General features: G+C 37.6%; 1 protein-coding gene across 1 annotated transcript in view; it reads right to left on the bottom strand.

Annotated features, from left to right (window-relative positions):
* Positions 1-11,690: 11,690 nt before the first annotated feature.
* The window catches only part of LOC131431418 (coiled-coil domain-containing protein 85C), a 113,172-nt gene continuing 104,311 nt past the window's right edge, over positions 11,691-20,551 (bottom strand). Inside the window, exons 3-5 of the mRNA XM_058597115.1 lie at positions 16,045-16,233; positions 15,712-15,969; positions 11,691-12,789 (exon numbers count right to left, since the gene is read on the bottom strand). Coding sequence (XP_058453098.1) covers positions 12,382-12,789; positions 15,712-15,969; positions 16,045-16,233 — 855 coding nt within the window. The 3' untranslated portion in view covers positions 11,691-12,381. The remainder of the gene's footprint in view (positions 12,790-15,711; positions 15,970-16,044; positions 16,234-20,551) is intronic.

Raw genomic sequence — 20,551 nt, 5'->3', positions numbered from 1 at the left:
CGTTGTTTCAGTTTTCATGACATTATTCTAATGTCCGTCGTTTTAAGTGGCAATTTGAGATTTTAATCACTCATTACTCTGTAATATCGAAACTGCAAATCGAATCGAATTTGAATCTAAAAGTGTGGCAATCGATTGAACATTCCATGATATGTCGAAGTAAGTTCCAATTTAGAGTTCACGATTATTTAAGGTACTTCCAGAGTCGGTATTCAGAAACCAACATAACCCAACCCGATTCTTATGGCCATATGACGAATAAATTGCAATATTTTTGAGTCCAACTTTAAAGCTTTTCGGGATTCTCATCTTGTATATCGATTTGAATTTTAAAAATTCATCATCCTACAATTCCAGAATCGGAAGTTAGAGTTGGATAAAATTGGATTTATTTTAATTTGAACTTTTGTTTCTGAAATTCGATTTGGCTTTTTATGAGAAAACGATTGAGCTTTGAGAAACGATTCGATACTGGAACCGGAATTCGAAATTCGGTGTAGCCGAAGTCAGACAAATTCACCTGAGTAGCTGTATAGTTTACATTTGTTTCAAAATGTTTAAAAATCAATGTAGACATCTTTGAGGAATCGTAGTGAGAATTAAATTTTTGGGTGCCTTCCGAAACGAAAACTGAATACAAACAAAAATGAAATAAGTTTATTTGGTTATCGACTATCCAAATCTGCTAACCCGATAAACCTGATTAATTTATGTGAAATAGACATTCTTATACTAATCACCCTGTATCTCCGAAACCGGAAGTTGGATCTGACTGGAAAACAAGATGTCTATAGAATCCTAAAACTTTTCATTTGAATCTTAGATGATTCTTAGATTACATTTGAATCTTAGATCGGTTCAGCCATCTACGAGAAAAATGAGTTACACAGTTTTAATTTCGTTTCACACATCATCCTGTAGTTCCGGAACCAGAGGTCGGAACCAAACATAATTCAGGAACCTTGTTTGGGAGTATACGACTTTTCATATGAATCTGAGTTTGTAGAAAACGGTTGAGTCATCTCCAAAAAAAATGGAGTGAAATTATTTGTCACACACGCATTTGCTGATCTCGACGAACTTATTCGAATCGTATGTGGCTGTTATGTTCTTCCAGCATTTATTGCTGTAAGTAGTTTAAATAAATATAATTATGGAATTGTTTTTAATTCGAAAATGTTGCCACCATCTGGTTCACATACGTCATATTCGAACGATTATGTTGCCAAAAACGAAGCGTGCTAAAATCGGTCCGAGGCAAAATATCATATGCTGTACACAGTCTTTTGAGTACTTAGAAACGAATGTATGTAACAGTATACAAAATCGTGTTTTATGTTGCTCCCAAGCAATTCTTTGCCAGACAGCGCTCAAAACTTCTACTGCTGGAATAGGGGAAAAAGTCACTTACCCTAAATTTTCGATATCTCCGTTAAAAATGGACGGATTTTAACAATCTATGGCTTGTTGGATAGCTATTACCGTGCGGAATCTAAGTCTAAAAATATATTCTGTTTTCAAGGTCAATTGTGACAGATTTCGGCAAAAAACTGAATATTTGACATAAAACTTTATATAACTCAAAAAGTAAACATCCGATCTCCAAACCATTCAATAGCGTTCAGGGTGACGGGAAGACCCTTCATTTGCGACTAGTTTGATAAAAATCAGTCCAGCCATCCCGAGATCTCGACCTCTTAGTTGACAACACACATACAGACACACATACAGACACACACACATACACACACAGACATTTGCTCAGTTCGTCGAGTTGTATCGATTGGTATATAACACTCGGCCCTCGGCAGTTTGAGCGAATTCTATACCTATTTTTTATATTTATAAAAAAAGGTAAAACAATTTACACACATTTTCTGAATTTTTAATCATAGGCGTTACGAAGCGTTACATGTTTTACTGTTACGGAGCATTACGATGCGTTACTTTTTTGTAAGCTATTGGCGTTACGAAGCGTTACATGCATTACTTATTTTGTAAGTTATAAGCGTTACGAATCGTTACATGCGTTACTGTTTGTGAATCATAGGTGTTACGAAGTGTTACATGTGTTACTTTTTAGTAAATTATAGGCGTTACGAAACGTTACATGCGTTACTTTTTTGTGAGTCAAAGGCGTTACGAAGCGTTACATGCGCTACTTTTTAGTCAATTATAAGCGTAACGAAGTGTTACATGCGTTACTTTTTAGTAAGTTATAGGCGTTACGAAGTGTTACATGTATTATTATTTTGTGAATCGTAGGCGTGTTACTTTTGTAAGTTATAGGCGTTCCGAAGCGTTACATGTGTTACGTTTTTGTAAGTTATAGGTGTTACGAAGAATACATTTCTGTTAATTATAGACGTTACGAGGTGTTACTTTTTGTGAGCTTTGACGTTACGAAGCGTTACAAGCGTTATTTAAGTGTAAGTTACAAGCGTTAAGATGCGTTACACGCGTCACTTTTTAGTAAGTTTTATGCGTTACCGGATCATGGTCATTTCGCCGAAAGCCATTTCGCCGAAAGCCATTTCGCCGAAAGCCATTTCGCCGAAAGCCATTTCGCCGAAAGCCGTTTCGCCGAAAGTTTCGCCGAATGCCATTTCGCCCATTTCGCCGAATGCCATTCCGCCGAATGCCATTTCGCCGAAAGCCATTTCGCCGAAAGGTTCATTTCGCCGAATCTTGAAAACGTCTTGAAACCGTAATTATAATTGATTTAAATTAAAGACAAACGACAGATGATAGCGTTAACGCCCGTTTTGTTGACCTACCATTGTACTTCTTGAATAATGATTGATTGCTATACTGTTTAATAAAGATTGATTCACGAGCCTCAGAAAGTAGTTCCCAAGAAAACTTGTTGACTATTAGCTACTAAGCATCAAAGCAATTGCATAGGTGTATCTACCAGGCAAATGTAGATGGTATTTTCCGTTAATTAAGTGAAAATGAAAAAATATCTAATGCGGCTACACCACATAGTTTGGTTCTTGTGCCGTCCGACCTCGCTGCCGCTTGTTCGGACCTAACTAAAGCAAAGAAACCTAGCTTTGAGTAGACCGGGCAAACGAGGCGGTTACAGGTTTGTATGCAAGAGGCCGCCGCTTCCGACGTCGGGTCGGCGGCCGACTTAGCTGGCGTCGCCTCGGCGGCTTTGTACCGCCGAACCATCTTGGCTTCGGTTATGTGGCTGCGCCACATCAGTTATACAGGAGACATAACATGTAGGAGATATGAGCCTTTCGGCGATATGACTCGCTCCTCTTTTTGTGAGCTTTGGCGTTACGAAGCGTTAAAAGCGTTACTCATGTGTAAATTACAAGCGTTAAGATGCGTTACACGTGTCACTTTTTAGTAAGTTTTATGCGTTACGAAGCGTTACTTTTTTGTAAGTTAGAGGCGTTACGTAGTGTTACATTTGCTACTTTGAATAAGTTTTAGGTGTTACGAAGCATTACATCCGTTACTCTTTTGTAAGTTTTGTATGTTAGGAAGCGTTATATGTGTTATTTTATGTTATTTATAGGTGTTAAAAAGCGTTTTGCAATCCCAATTTGAACCAATTGAAGAAACGATCCTACAACGCCATAGAATACACTGATCAAAATTAGCACATATCTTATGGAAACGAAAATTTATATCTGATTTTGAAGTAAAATGAGCATTAAAATGCAGTATATCTATAATTCATTTTTCTCAAAAAGGTTCAGAGGAAACTAAGCTCAATAACCTCAATTGGAATAGACAAGACAAGAAACAGCGATTGTAATATTGCATTTTTTATTTATGAGGTCATCGTGAAGAGAATTTAAATTGGAGCAAAAATAACGATGAAAACTGGCTCAATTCATCTTCGTATCGATTTCAAAACAACTCTCCGACGATCCTTCAAAAATAAAAATACCAAATCATCTTTAATCTTCAATTTCAATTTTTGTCGTTAGGCTTAAATTGCAATTTTTGTCTGATGAGACTGAAAACTAAAACGCCCGACGCTAGAGGGATCTAAACAAAACTTGGCATCCGATGCATTTCTGACGTTAAGTTGATTGAAGCAAGGTGATAAGCTCTCAAAGCAGTTTTTTAATATAGCGTTCGAGGGTTCGATACGAAAATTCGGTACGCTAAGAAACGGAATCATCATCATTTATGGTGTTAATCGGAGTGTTGTGGAAGAAGCTTTTGTGTCTTTCAAGGGTAGCTTCTCCTGAAAACGGGGGTTCAAATACATTACTTCCTAGTTCCCGGTTCTAAAAGCACCAGAAATAAAACGAAACTCACTTCGTTCTTGATTTTATTGAAGATTCAACGAAAAGTGTTTTGAAGAATCTCTTACAATTATTTATGAAAATATGAGTAATATGAGAAAGGTACCATCACACCACTAGGTGGAACAGTTGAGTTCCTATGGAGTGACGGCTTTGGTTTTTGAAAAAAAAAATACAACCTTTTTAGAAAAAAAATCTAAATTTGCAATTTTTGTCAAAATCTTTGTAAAAATAACCTTTTTGCGTACTGAAGCGTCGAAAAATACCTAATTAAAACATTTTTCTTTGAATTTTCCTTTGTGCTTAGAACCGACGTTACCCGATCAAACAATGAGATGGCTACATTTCGTTACCCGATAACGCCGAATATTTAGCATCACTGTACAGCAGTAATTGTCTCTCAGAAAACCTCTCATTAACCTCTCAGTGGCAACAGTTTTGCGCCATCCAACCGAACTGCACACCGATGTTTGCCCTGCGCGTGAGATTTCTTTTTCGTTTTCTGTTTTGATGATGAGCATCTCCTTTCTTTTTCCCTTCGGTCTACCATCGTCGCCGTGGCTGCCGCCGCCGTCTTCGTCATCGACGTCCACATAACCAACGTAATGACTTTTGCCATGCCATCTCTCCTTACACATTCGAGCTACGGCTTTCATTCTGCGGTTTACCTTGACTCGATCCCGGTATGTCGATCGGTAGACCAACTGCGATCATCAATGAAAGGAAACATGAAGCGGTTTCTGTGGCCAACGACCCAAACCTAACCGCAAGACCGTTGCAGCTAACCGTGAGCAAATTTAACGAGTGCAAAAAATTGGCAGTGATCGTAGGTCTTTTCCCATAATTACCGCGCATTTATCCTCGCACAGAACTGCACATCAACAGCAGGTGTTTACGTATGACGTGCTGCTGGATGTGCTGAAGTTATTTCCCATTTCAACGAGTTTCCGGTCATCGATCATACTAGCCGGGAATTGGTTTCTAGCAGCAATTGGAAACAAAATGCTACTTACCGGCGATCATCAAGTATCTGTCTGAAAACATACTTGAAAGCGATCTTTGAGAGGTTACTTGAGGGGTCCTTCGAATCAATTAACATCTAATTGTGCCCCACCGATGATGGTCTGTTTATTTTGTAGAAGTCAAATATGATCAACGGATGAGTACGCTTATCGTTAAACCAGAAAACTCATAGAAAGTGAAACTCTCGTACCGGTAATTCCTTTGGATGCCGGGCAGGGTCATCTAAACAAATACCCGCAAAACTGGTTACCACATACTGCTGCTCTGTAGCGAAATCCTCTGCCGAGTCCGGTGGCGTATAAAAACGGTAACAGTACATCCAGTGGTGTGGCGAGGTGCGGGCGGATTCGCTCAAGATGCCAGGATGTAGTCATAGTCATCCGCTGAGATGCCGCTATTGCGACCTCGATAAAACAGACGCCCAAGCACATGACGACGCACCTTTGGACGGTATATTTACGTTTCACTTTCTTTTGCGCTTCTGGTTCATATCTCAGCCGTCAACGAGTCGATCCAATCCAGAGGAAGAAACATAAAATTACGGTAAAACGTATTACTTCAAGCGGAACAGCCAGACAGGCTAGTTTTTTTTGGTGCGACTTGAAACATTTTAGATGATTGTTCATTATTTTTACTCATTGAGATATTTAGACGTTGTCGGTAAACAACAGCTTGATACCGTTCAGCAGTGCAACCATTTTCACTCATTTTCTTCAACGACTCTAAAAGTTTTATGCAAATCATGATTTTATCATAAAAACATGATCATTTCTTATTTAGATTTTGAACAAAACTGTTTATGAATTGTAAAATAGTTTTTTCTCAGATTTTTTAAATATTGTTGTTTTATGTAAATGCACATAAAAATTAAATGACAGGAGCTGGGTTATGAACTATTTTTATTCATTTTTCGCCTTTCTCATATAGGAAGGCTATGCAATCGCTGTGAAAACCGACTTTACAACCGAGGTGTCATATACCATTCGACTCAGTTCAATGAGATCACAAAATGTCTGTGTGTGTAATAATGTCATTCAATTTTCTGAGATATGGCTGAACCGATTTTTACAATCTTAGATTCAAATGAAAGGACCCATACAAAGTTCCTGAGTTTCATCAAGATCCGACTCCCGGTTCCGGAATTACAGGGCGATATGCACCAAAAGCAGGAGAAAATAGTCACACACGTTTCTCAGAGAAAGCCGAGCCGATTTTCACAAACTTAAATTCAAACTAATTCAGAATTTTTTTTTTTTTTTGAATTTCATTTGGATCCGTCTTCCGGTTTCGGAATTACAAGAAAATATGTGCAAATTTATTAAAAAAATGCGCTCTCAATTTTCTCGGAAATGTCTTAACCTATTCTCACAAATGGGTGGGTAAGGTTCTAAAAGATTAAAATAATCATCATTTTTACGAATTTTTTCCAGAATTATCGTTCAACAAAATAAATTCAAATGTTTTGCTTGATTGCTTCTTCGTAGAATGAGATAGCCATAGATAAAGGTCCATAACTTCCAGAGTTTCGTTCCAATAGGATTGAAAATTTCAAAAAAAATTCTTCAAATGTTTTGCTATAAGAAAATATAAAGAAAATAATAAATGATTTTTCAAAAGTGTTAGACCCTACCCCCCGTTAAGGGGAAGTAAACCGCTGACATGCCAGATCGTGCTGTATCCGTCGGAACAACCAGTATCCGATGCGCTTCAGCTGCACTTTGCTTCCAATTTAAACAGAAAACTAAAACTTCTCGCAAATGCTATTCAGTTAACACAAAATTGCTCACTGTGAAAAACAAGGTTTTTAAAAAAAAACTCGAAGCAATGTGAACTGAATATTATTGACAGATGCCTAACCTCTTGAAACTATCGACATCAGCTGTTACTGTTCAATATTCATTACAGCCAGAGCCATATTTTGAAAACGGACCGAACTAATTTGTACTCCCAATAGATAACTGAGGATACTGTGTGGAATTTAATGGGTGGAATCAAACGTAACATTAGAGCATACGGATAGATCAAGTCCAATTAATATTATCTAGATGTAAATAATATATTGTCAAAAAGCCCTTTGCTACGATGACTTTTTCGGATTAGGAAATTAATGGAAGTGACATATTTTTACTTTGGCCTGATTTTGCTGTGCTGATTTGATGGGAGTCATTCTAATGATTTCTTCTTCAAGCTATTAATTATTTTGAAACGTTACATATATCAGCTTTTGCTAGCGTTATTGATTACCTACTGCGTATAGCGTTATTTATTACCTACCTACAATTCACAGAGTGACCACACTCAATGACAGAATAACAGATGAACAACCATATTCATGATAACAGGAAACATTTCACATCTATGAAATTATAGCGGAATGTAAAACATCTGTGCATGAGTTTTTGTATCGAGAATTTCGATATTCGCTATTTTATATTTTAAATGAGATTTTATTGTTGAGTTTGTAATTCCAATTAGTGTTAATAAAGTTAGTGTTAATAAAGCAGTTAGTTTATTTTACACAGAAACCGTAATCTTATTGCCTAACTCGTTGGATGGCGTAGCAAAACATGTTCCGGGAAAATTTATTCATATATCAATTACAATAGAAGAATTAATTCGGGTTCTCTCGTCGAACAAAAATCCGGTAAATTCAAATTTCGTGTTTATGATTCATCAAATGTAACTTTTGATCTATGACATTCTTTGTTTAGTTGTCATCAGTTTAACATTTCATAACGAAGTCATAACTCAATTTGAAGACCGAAAATAGCATAATGGCAGACAATTTGCTAAAGAAGATGACGTGTTGTAGAATAATCACAGGATATTTGCCATGTCCAAAACAATTCACACCAAAAGAAGATAAATGTAGTTTATTCTGTTTCATTATAAATACAAGATCATACAGCCGTATTTCAATCAAATCTAGTCACAATAACAAAATAGATTGAAGAACTGTTTCAAGCGATGTTTGTAGTAAGCTAAATGCTCCTAGATTCAGTTAGTCTCATCCTAGAAACTCAGTGTCAGTGTAACACAACACAACAAAAAAGACTGCATATATTATGTGTTAAATATCTTTATCCGACGAACGATAGTACAGAAATACATCGATGACTTGGTACGAAAAGGGAAAAAGCTTGTGGACGCTTGTTGCTGGATAACATTAAAGATGAAACTACATCGTCCTTGAAAAGTGGAAAGGTATGATGCTCTGTTCCATTGGATTGCATTCTGCCATGTGTTTAATAACATTTCTGGGTAGCTAAAAGAATTAAGATTGCTTCGTTATTTTTTAAAGAACATATATAAGCCCAAAAAATGGAAAAAGTTTTTTTATTTGAAACTTTCCATAACAATTTTCTCGAAGTTCTTCTTTATTTTAGTTCCAAACATAGTATAGAATGTCACAAATAAAACGTCACACTAGCTGACTCCGTTAAATTAGATTGTTTCTGGCAACATGATAAATTAGATAAATGATTTTCTATCATTTATCATTTTTATCATGGACAGAAGTTTCGTCACGACCATATTCTGAAATAACAGCTGTCAACATATGTTTCTGTTTCCTAATAAAATTCATACATTCAACGATTCCAAAAGTGCAAAAAATATCAAGCAAAATTAATCCATGCTTTAACTAAGTGCCGAGCCAAAATACCGCCGTTACCCTACTCAAACAACTGGACAAATTACGTTGTAAACTCATTTTACCAGTATTTAGTGTGAATTCCACACTTCTTTTAAACTGAATATGTTGAATACCAATTTTTGATATTTTGACATGGACCAAAATCTAAACAAATTTCATATATTTTACTTGAATGTCCCAAAACCGGCCCTTGAGAGAATTTTGTGCTACGCCAGTGTTCTGTATATTCGTGTTCAATTCAAATGAAGTTTATCGTGTATTACCACACACTCCGATAAACTGTGGTAAACTTTCGACGATTATCTGGTACATCAACCAATATCCAGGCAACATTTCAATTCCGATCCATTGAAATGTTTCTGGTGATGAAATTTTTCATCAAAGCTTTCCACGTTAACTCTTGTGACTGGCAGAGATGCCAGATCTGCAGATTTGTCTGCAAATCAGCTGATTTCGGATTTGTTGTGCAGATTTTTGCAGACTTTTGAAAATCGAGTTTTTCGCAGACTTTCGTCCAAATTTACAAACTTTTGAAATTTCCGCGCCCTTTTATTTTGCTCGCCAAGTCAGTTTCGCGTGTCATACTTAATAGAGCATGCTTGCTGACTGCAGGTTTTTTTTATCACATTTACAGACTTTTGAAACCCTGTTTGCAAATATTTGAAATTTTTGCCTGGCATCTCTGGTGACTCGAGCTGAATTCAACATGTACTAATTATTCGTTATCTAGCGTTTAGTACAACCTTTTTGAATAATTCACGCGTATTTTTTGAGAACGGCCAATAAGCCACTTGTCAACTTCCACTTTTGAAAGAAATTGCAAGTGAGCTATGAAAGATAGTGTATTAAATTGGACACCAGACGAAAGAGAAAACTTTTCTCTGCCGTTTACTATTATGACTTACTCTCAGCTTGTGCCGAGTCATTCGAAATTACACTTTAAAGTGAATGTTGATGGATGGCTTATTGGCCGTCTGAAAAAAAACGCGTGAATTAAAGATTGCTCGCGCTTCTTTTTGCGACAACGGCCAATAAGTAGTGATGTCTGATTTTTCGAATTAATCGATTATTAGGTATTCGATTAATAAAAGGGATTAGTGTAATCGATTACTATAAAGCATTAATCGATTAATGCAATTAATCGATCAAATTATTCTAAACAGAATCAGAACTGCCAAATGAAAATCTGTGTTGAATATCAAATCTTTACATGGTAACCATGGTAACCGTGGGCAGAATAGATCAGCCGAGCTTGGTGCTGACCAAAGCAGGAAACTTACTTACTGTAAAATAGAGGGACCCTGTCAGAGTGAAAGTTGAGCCGATTTCTCACTTGTACTCTAAAAGAGTCCTTTTGACTAACTACAAGTATCATTCTCGCTTTTGATTTGCCAATGTTGGTTACCAGCTCGGCTTCGCTTCTCGCGCCCACTATGTCTCTAGCCTACGGCTAAACGTTATCTACTAAGGCTGTGAACCATTTCGGGGTTAACTTTAACTTTTGGTTGACTTTTTTCAGTGTCGGAAAATAACCATCGATCTGTCAAAAATAACCATGCTCTCGAACAGAGTTATTTTTGATAACATCAAAATAACCACTCAAGTGTCAGATGTCAACCAAAAGTTAACATTAACTGCGAAATGGTTCACAGCCTAACTGATATAAATCTCGATTAATTGATTGCTATTAATCGATTAGCTCGATTAGTGGCACTGTCGTTAATCGATTACAAATACTCGATTAGTTTAGCCTTTTAATCGATTATTTTGATTAATCGAGTAAAAAAATACATCACTACCAATAAGTCATTCGTCAACATTCACTTTGGAAAGGAATTGTCTGTGATTGAAAACTATGGCTAATAGAGCATAAATTTTAACACTAGGTGGAAGAGTAAACTTTTCTCTTTCGTTTAATGTTATGACTTACTCTCAGCGAGTAGTAAATGATAGACAACAGTTAGTATTCATATTAACACAATGCACTCATATCTATTCTGTATTTCGATCCATTCGGAATATTTTCGATCGAATTGTACGCTTTTGTATAGAAAACAAGACACGATTCAGGGGAACGGGTATAGTGTGATGGGTAAGTCGATGCCTTTCACGCTGCCCACCTGGGTTCGATTCCCAACCCCGTACATAGGGTCAGTAAACTTTTCTAGCCCGAAGAGGTGAAGACCACAGTGTTAAAACCTCTATAATAAAAATAAAAAAGACACGATTCACACGTGATCTGACAAATAGAATCGATTCGATGGGAATAAAGAATAGAGATAATTGTAAAAACATTTTGCTAGCAAAGTATTTTTTAAAAAATTGGAAATGTAAAAAATTTGATTTGAATTGTATTTAATAGCACGAGATACACTAATGATGGGACTGCAAAAATTAGCTCCACTCCAGCAGTAAATAATGAAATTCGATTTTTAAACATATATACTAGGAAAAATTTTCAAAGCTGTAAAGAAGATTCTATATCACATGAAAATCAAACCAATGTTATGTACAAACAAATAAAAGAGAATAAAAATTATTTAAACTGAAAAATTAGAATATCAATAACTAGTGTCATTTGTTTCCAAATCTGAAATACCCAGTTACACAAGTGGAACCAATTCCATTCGGTAAATTGAAAAAAAAAATTCATTATGATACCATATGGAGGGACTCTTTCGTATAGATACACATTCCTAGCTTTTTCGTAATAACAACCATTTAATAATGATACAAGTTATATATAAAAACAACTAACAAGAAATCCTACGATACACAAATACATAGCGCTGAAAAATAGTTCCTTCTGTCTGTTTAGCATAAAATACTACTCTTCTTATGGAAACCTACATGTTTGCTCCGACACGGGACGCTTACACAGCTAAAATCTTCATATCTACAAAACAGAGCCGCTTGAAGAGACCTGAAAAACCCGGCACGATCGTAAGTATTTAGTTCAAATCCATTGCATTTTACCTCGATGCTCTAATTACACATCTCCGTCGCGTGGAAATTGTTTAAAAATAAAGCCAAACGGCGATAAATACTTTGTTGTTAACTATGATTCAGTAGGCTAAACTGTAATATTTGCCCATGCGAGGTTTTAGAAACCTCATTTCTCGTTTTACTTGTTTTTTTATTGGGGAGGATTAATTTTCGTTCGTTCTGCACGATTTTCAACAACAAAAAAACGCCTTTCGGCAGCGCATTACAAAAAGTGATTTTCCGCTTGTCTATTCTACCTAGCAAATTGCGCGCGTCTGCTCTGTATTTTTTTTTCTGTATAATCATTATAATTAATTTGTACATCATCAAAGTGGAGAGATACTGCGAGGATGATGTGCGTTTTTCCTCGCTTTTCAGGCACGTCACAAGCCTCGTGTAGCCTTGATGTTTCATGGTATCATCGCCAAGCCGGATTCACCTTGATCAGACGTGCTGGTCAATGCCCGTATTTGGGGCATCCTCAAGCTTCCGCCAGACAACATTACACATCTCTCGGACCAGAGCTTTTTCGCCATCGTCGAGCGGATCGGGCGGAGTGTTCGGTCCGATCCTTTCCCGTTCGAGTTGTTCGCGAACTTCCAATACTTGAAGGGCTCGTACAACGGCTTCCGGTCGACCGGATATGGGATCGGTGTTCGATGATGGATCTTTAGTGTTGTTGCTGTTATTGTTGTTGTTGTTATTGTTGTTGTTATTGTTACCATTGGTCGGATTGAGAGGAATATTTTTCAGGATCGCACATCGTTCCTCCTCCAGCTGTCGTATTCGGGTTTCAAGCGATCGGACATATTGCAGGGTTTGATCGCTGAGTGTAGTACGAAGGTTGATTTCCTGAAAAAAATTAATGCGATTTGTTATTGAAGGTTGTATTATATTTTACGATTAGGCAGCTTTAAAATCGACGTTGCTCATTTTTGAAAACTTAATTATAGGCTATAGCAGAATGCGTTTATTACCAAATGAATAAAAATGTCTTCATTCCCATTGTACCAAAATGGAACAATTTTCAAACAATTCTGTCACACTTCTTATCAGTTACAGACAGAGATGGCATTTCACCAGAGTTATACACGCTAGAGTCAGATTTTTGCCACACCGAGGATGAAAAAAACGAAGCACCGCACAAAGAGGAAAGCGCACTTCTTCTCAGTGTCGAATAGACAGCATTTGAGTGTGTGCTTGTGGTTAAAGCAGCTGGCGCGAGTGAAACACATTCTCTTCGCATGAATCGCTCACACGCGCTCTCGTCTAAATACACCCAAGTGACCACTGGCGCGTGATGGTGAGCGAACACTTCTGTGAACTTCAATTAATAGAGAGTAGATTTGGCCTTGCTATGAAAAATTTGCAAGGAAAACCGAAAATTTTACGATAAATTGTTTTATTTTGCTGATTTTGCGTGTCCACGCTTCATCTACGAAAACCATACACCAGAGAGCTCACCGGCGTGTACACCTCTGTGAAAGTATCTGCATCCTCCTCAGAGAATTTATTAGCTAATGCTCTAGCACTTTGGTGCGATTCAGTGGAAGAGGTAAAAGGAAATAAACAAACGCACTCATGATGCGTGCACACTTACACAACAGTGGTGTATAAATGTGAAAGAGAAGAGCTCTCGTTCGTTTTCGATTTCACGTACTATTGTTGTTTTTCAATAGTACTGAACATTACAATGCAAGCACAAATCCCCCCGGCGAACGACCATAACTAGATTAAATACGGGGTACAATTACTGATACAGTATTAACTAGCTGACCTCACAGGTAAGGTAAGGTACAACAATTTCTACAAGGTGAATTTTTTTGAATACGGTGCTGAGGTAAAGACAGGATAATAAAAGATAAAAATGTCTAACTTTCAAATAGGGTAACAGAGGTATTGTCGCCCACTTTAGGATTGATTTTCTTTTCGTCCACTTTGTAAAAATATCCACTAAATGTTGTAATATCTTTGAAAAACCCTTCCAAAAAGCCATTCCTGTAGTGGAATTTGACCTTCTGTTTCAACAGACTTCGCAGCCGATTCACAAGTGTACAGGAACCATTGCATGGCTAGTACTATGGATCCTAATGACACTACGAATCCTCTCGACCATACGACAACTGGTTTGTAAGACCAGTGCCCTATGCATTAAACAACCAAACCGGGAAAAAAACCCTTCCGCAATAGGTAATTTAATGTGATTAGCATCAAATTGATGCAACATGGGTTACTTAACATCGATTAAATCCATAAAGTTTGTTAGCCAGAAAAATGCGATGCATCACTTGTCCTGAACTTGATGAAGAGCGTTCGATCAGAAGTTCGAAAATTCGTGAAGAAATTACTTGAATTTCATCCGGTTTTCATTATGTTCAAGTTTAACCTCGTACAATAAAGGATCAATTTTTAGTTTGAATAAAATATCGTTTTTTATCATAATTTGAAAGAAAAATTGTGGATAGCTTATTTTCGATACACTCCTTAATCTACACCAAGCAGTAACTTTTTAGGATGCATTGGTAGCTCTTGCAATGCTTCTGACAGGTTTTCACTCCAGACTTAGGAATTTTACTTGTTGACGTATCCATTCAACTAGAAATGAGCTTCGTCGTTGAATACAGTTTTTCGATAAAAATGTGGATCTTCCTTCAAATTTTCCAGCGTAATATGTAATTAAATTTTAGACCAAACCAAGTAAGTTTGATAATGACACAAGACACGATTCACGCGTTATCTGTCAAAAACAGTGTTGCCAAAAAGATACCAGCAATCACCCTTTGCATACATTCTGAGGTAACGCGCTTCTAGTTTAAGAGTGAGTCCAATCACCACCAGCATCAATTATTGCTTGGAATCTCCGAGACTTACTTTCCACTAAATTTTCAACTTATTCGAGACGCTTCCTCCTTCCAAATGAGTCAAATTTGTCGGTGGAGCCGCTTCCAAAGTGTTAACACGTTTTACACGGAGCTTCTTTTTGACGTTTTCGATAGGATTTACATCAGACGATTGCGAAGGCCAATCAAGCGTCACAATGCATGTTTCCCGTTTCCATGCAGTACAGAGCCATTGAATCATTATCTTCTTGCAGGATCCAGGTTTCGTTTTTACACTGTTTGAGCACAGATGTTCCCGAATATCGACGTGTGATAATCTGAGACCCTTTTGCTTGAATTTCACACATCTTTTATGTAACGATGAGCCACGATTCGTTTCTTGTACTTTTTGGTTACTTAAACTACCGAAGCACGTTTTGGGAGAACATCGATGGTTTTAGCCTCTCTAAGCCGTTGAGCCCACTTCTTTACAAACGATACCGACTTTTAATGTATTTAGCCGTCACTGAATAGTTCATTTTTGGTACTTTATGGCTTCGAAGATTTGTTCAAAGCCACAAAGACAGAGGTATCCTCTATCGATCAAAGATAACATTTAAGTCGATATCGCTTATCGATCGCAGGCCTTCGATAGACGCGCTCTTACTTAATAGACTGTAAATCAGTCTTGATTCGAAGTGGTCTTCTCATACAGCAAAAAGAACGTTGGTAAATTTCTTTTAATTAAAGTATGCGAAGTCTGATTACTCACTATTCATTTCTGAAAATGATTTACATAAAATTTACAATGACTATGCGAACAGCAAGTCAAATTTACCATGCATAGGTAAATACCTTTCGCTACTTCAAATAAGTAGTGAATTATTATATGGCAATGTCTTTATTGCTACAAACTAACTAACAACTGACACTGCAAAAAAATTTCAAAACTCACCGTGCACCCGTTCCGTCCGAACTGTCCACCCAGCTGATGCAGGTTCTCGTCAGCATTCGTACTCGAGCTACTTCCATCTCCGTCATCCCGGAGAGGAACAGCATTCGTGGCACCGGGTGTCGCCCCGCAGTTCGGGCATCCCACCGTTGGCCGATTAGTATTCGTTCGCTCTTCGTCCAGGTACAAACATAGCTCCTTCAGTTCCAGATTGTCACGGATCAGTTCCTGCTGCTTGTCGTCTAGCTGTCGCAGTTTGGTCTAAAAAAAAAGAAGCAATTTGTCAAAAGCTCGTATGGACGAGTAAAATATGTTTTATTTATCAACTCTACAAACCTGATAAGCTGAAACTTCCTGTCGCATTACACTTGCCGTGTATCGTCCGAACCTCTGCCATTCTCGGGCCAACTTCCGGCCCTTTTGTCGATCGTCATCCAGAAAGCAGCACAGATCCCGAAGTTCTTGATTGTCGTCGCTCAACCGTTGATTAGCTTCCTTAAGTGCTCTTAGTTCGGCTAGGAGATTCTGAAAGAGATGAGTAAATTAAACTCATTAGTACGCTGTTGTTTTGCACTAGTTGAGAATGCGAATAATGAGTCATTTGGAAGGTTGGCAACTACACATAGATAACCAGATATTGTGAGCAATAAACACTATCTCGTGAAAACTTGATAAACCATAAACCGTGCGTATTTCCAAGTAGACGATAATTTAGAGACCTCCACTTTAACCACCGACAAAAGTCGTGAGTAGTCTAAAAGATTCGTATAATTAATGACAGTGCCAGTACTAATTAATAGTACGTGTTGCAAGATAAATCAGCTTCCATCGCTCCTCTTCTAAACTATCGACCTCATGGTGATGGAGGCAAAATCGTGTTGATGGTCGCTGCCATGGATCACGGGGGCTTAGTTAAAACCTACATACAACAAGTACAGGGAAAGGAAAGAAAACCAGATCAGTTTTTATTTCCTTTGAGTAATCTGTGTAGGTATATGCTATGCGGTCTGCATTAAAAGAGAACTCAAACCGAACCGGTAAGCTTCTTGCAGTTTTTCCCCCGCGAAAGCACATCTAAGTGGATCATTAGCAGCGGCAGATCTCATCTTCCGTGTGGGTCTCCAACTCCATCTGGCAGTTTAGAACCGCTTTAGTGTTGGAGTATGGAATGGCTGAAATCTTTCCTCGCATCGTTGGCCGACTCACGGCTCTATTACTGTAAAAGTGCGCAATTAACAAATTATAATTTATATATATAACAATAACGAATTGCGGGAGGAGAAGCGAAATCGGCTGCAAAGGGCAAATGCAAAGCTAGTCAATGTAGCACACGATGCTCTTCCGCGTTTACGTTGAACCGTTGCCATTGGATAAAACCGATCTTTACGCCGTTTCTTGTGATGTATTTTCGTAAACAAAACGAAACGGGATTGCTATTCTTAGAAATTTTGGCTATATTTACATAGGTGAGAGGTTAAATTTCATATTTCGAATAACTGTAACAATAATTGAAAATACTTTTACATAAAATACGATTTGTCTAGTTATTTTAAAGTCGATTGCATATATTTAAAGGAATGTCCTGGTCCAACTCTTTATTTAAAAATTTTGGAAATAATGTTTTAATTTTCCTTTCCTCATACTGTTACCGTTTAGTACTTTCTTGGAGGTGAGAATCGGTACGAGACGGTTGGTAAGCTTCGGCAGATGCATACAAGATCAAATCACTACACCACGTTATTCTCCAAATAGGAAAGTTCAACTTAGCCAGAATTTCCATCCACATATCTACCGAAACCGTTACCAAATTAACAATCTTCGTTCATCTGTTCCTCATTCACAGACACACACGCACACACACGTCTACGAAACGGTGAGTGAGGGGCAAACACAAACATTTATTTAATTGCTAATTAGCGTTCACTAATTAACCGAGAATTTCCTTCTTCATATGCAAGACCAGCTATACCGAAGCAAACGTAGCGCCAGCAATTCTTACTCCACATAGCTCAGCCAGCTACCAGTCGGTTGCTGATTTCGAACGTGAATTCTAGGAATTCACTCCATAAACACCGGCTGACAGAGAGAAGGAAAGAAAATCAAATTTCCCGCACCTCATCTCATTTATTTCGCGCGCAAATGCAATTATCATTATCCGAAAATTGCTTCATTTTCCAGCTTCTATTATTCAATTACTAACGCTGTGGCGTTCCAACTTCTCTCGGGCTAAGGCTAAAGGAGATGATGTCTGGTGTGCATTTACGCGCGAACATACGATAGAGAGAGAGAGAGAAAAAGATATGCACCTGGTAATAACCCTGGTTGAACTTCCATATGGTTCGCTGGAGGAATCCCAAGCATCCGGCAGAAGGGGGCCCGGCCATGCACCTCAGCCGTAGAACGGAATCGGTTCGGTTCCTTAACGGGACCGAGGCAATCTGAGTTCAAATTCGTAATTGTGCTATAATTTCAACTATTAGTACATGGTTAGAATCTGGCGCCTTGCATTCAGTACAGCATAAAAAAAACGACTGTTATTCACGGAAAGACCGAAATCAGCATTTTGGCGAAAAAAATTGTTGATTTTCTGATTTTAGTTAGTTATTTGTTGAGACAACTAAAAAAATTTTACTTTTGCTAATTTAGATTTTTTAATTCTCATTCCCTTAATAATAATAAAATATTGGTTAAAATTAGTATTTTTATAGTTGAATTCACCAATTAATCGTGCTGTCATTTCTTAGCTAATGCACACTTCATTTCCATTCAACTATTCTTTTAGTTGAATTGAGATAAATAAAACGTTGTTTTCAACCAACATAAGCGGTTGAATTAGCTTCTGCAATTTGCAGCTATATAGCGCACTTTCACCGAAGCAACGTTAACACCGTAATGACTACTAGCCACTAGATGGCACACTACTACCAAAAAATTCCAGTCGCGGTTGTCTTTTCTATATTGGCAGGTATAAATACGATGTTGTATTGGAGAAAAAGACATAAACGAAACATAAACTTTATTTTGAACATTTTTCTTCTAAATCGCTGTTTTTTTTATTCGACTTCGCGAAATCGACTCTCTCACTTAAAACTTTGAGCAGTCGGAAAACAAAAACCGAATACAAGTAGTACACCAAACAGCGTAGCCCGAAAGGTTGGAAGATACAAAAAACTTCATTTGAAATATGCAATTAGAGTGCAACATTCAATACTCACTTCACTGTTCCACCTAAAAACATTATTACGCACAATCGCCTCAAATGCGTACAAATTCTGAATAAATACACTTCCCTATAAGAGTTTAAAGCATTTTAACATATCGGTTTGGAAATTTCAATATGAATATATCGTAACACATGCGAAAAACAGCAAAATAATTTGCAAGCAGTTTCAACGAGACTCTCCTTTTTAGCTCTTTAGTGGATCGTTTTGCTTTGACACTTCTCATGAGTTTATGGCTAATAAACTTGTTAATAAAACGAATTTCATTTTTGTTTTCTTTGTGCTCCAGCAATGATGGTGATAGATAAATAGAAACAAATTTTCTGATTTTAATAACAAAATTATTTGTCAATGAGAATTTCGTGTTGGATTGAAACATTGCTGGTTTGTGTCCAGGATATTCGCCAAATTTTTTTCAGAAAAGTAAATTCTCAATTTTCTCAATTTCTCAGTTCTACAATTTGGCATATGCATCATATTTTTCTGTAAATCTTCAAAACTACACAAGTCACATTTCGTCTTCCTTGTTTAACAACTTCAGTAAATGTGTTAGGTTTTATTCCTAGTAAATCGCATTTGGGACATTCTTTCATTTTCTAATATCACTTAATGCAAACCTGTTTTATTAGAAAAAAAAAGCAGGAATTTTATATGAGTCCATAGGAGATTTCGTTCCAATCAAGGTTTGTGGAATTCAGTTCATTCAGTTCAACGCCCATTTTCAAATTTATTTTACACACATCACGTCGTACCTCCGGAACCAGAAGACAGAATCGGTTGAAATTCCAAAATTGTATACAGGGTCCGGCACTCGAAGTGTAACCAATTAAAAAGGCCATAAATTCAGTTTGGAAAGTTACTTTTACTTGATTCAAAGTACAAAATGTGTAAAAATAATACAAAATTCAGAATCAATTCACTTTTGCTCGATATGACCACCTTTTGCCTTGACTATGGCCTTGAGACGGTCAAAAAACGAATCGCAAGCTGCCCGAATGTGACTTGCAGGCCCACTCGCGGACAATAACTTTTTTCAGCGCCTCGAGACTGGTGTATCTTTTAGTTCGGACTTTGCTCTCCAAAATGGCCCGAAGAGAATAATCCATTAGATTCGCATCTGGTGAATTCGAGAGCCATTGTGTGGACGTGATGAAGTTCGGAACGTTGTTTTTCAGCCATTCTTGGTTCACTCGAGCTTTGTGAGACGGTGCCGAGTCCTGCTGAAACGTCCATGGTCTGCCACCGAAATGTTTGTCTGCCCACGGCTTCAAAGCAACCTCCAGAATACTTTCCCGATAATATGTCGCATTTACCTTGACGCCAGGCTCGATGAAAACGATTGGAGAGCGCCCATCTGCGATTACAGCGGCCCAAACCATTATCTGTTGCGGGTGCTACATCCTGGTGGCCAATCGATGACTCAAATTCTCGTATGAACGGTCGGTCAAGTAAACCCTATCGTTTTGAGAGTTTACGAATTGCTCAATTGGAAAAATTTTCTCGTCAGAAAATACAATGTTCGGAAATTGACCGCTTTCGGCCAAACGAAGCAACTCCTTCGCTCTCTCAAGTCAAGATTTTTTTTCGCGTTCACTTTTGGCAAAATGCTTTCTTGCGCTTGT

This window comes from Malaya genurostris, chromosome 2 (genome assembly GCF_030247185.1).
Source record: "Malaya genurostris strain Urasoe2022 chromosome 2, Malgen_1.1, whole genome shotgun sequence".
Taxonomy (NCBI): domain Eukaryota; kingdom Metazoa; phylum Arthropoda; class Insecta; order Diptera; family Culicidae; genus Malaya; species Malaya genurostris.
This window is presented reverse-complemented; position numbering and strand designations above follow the sequence as displayed.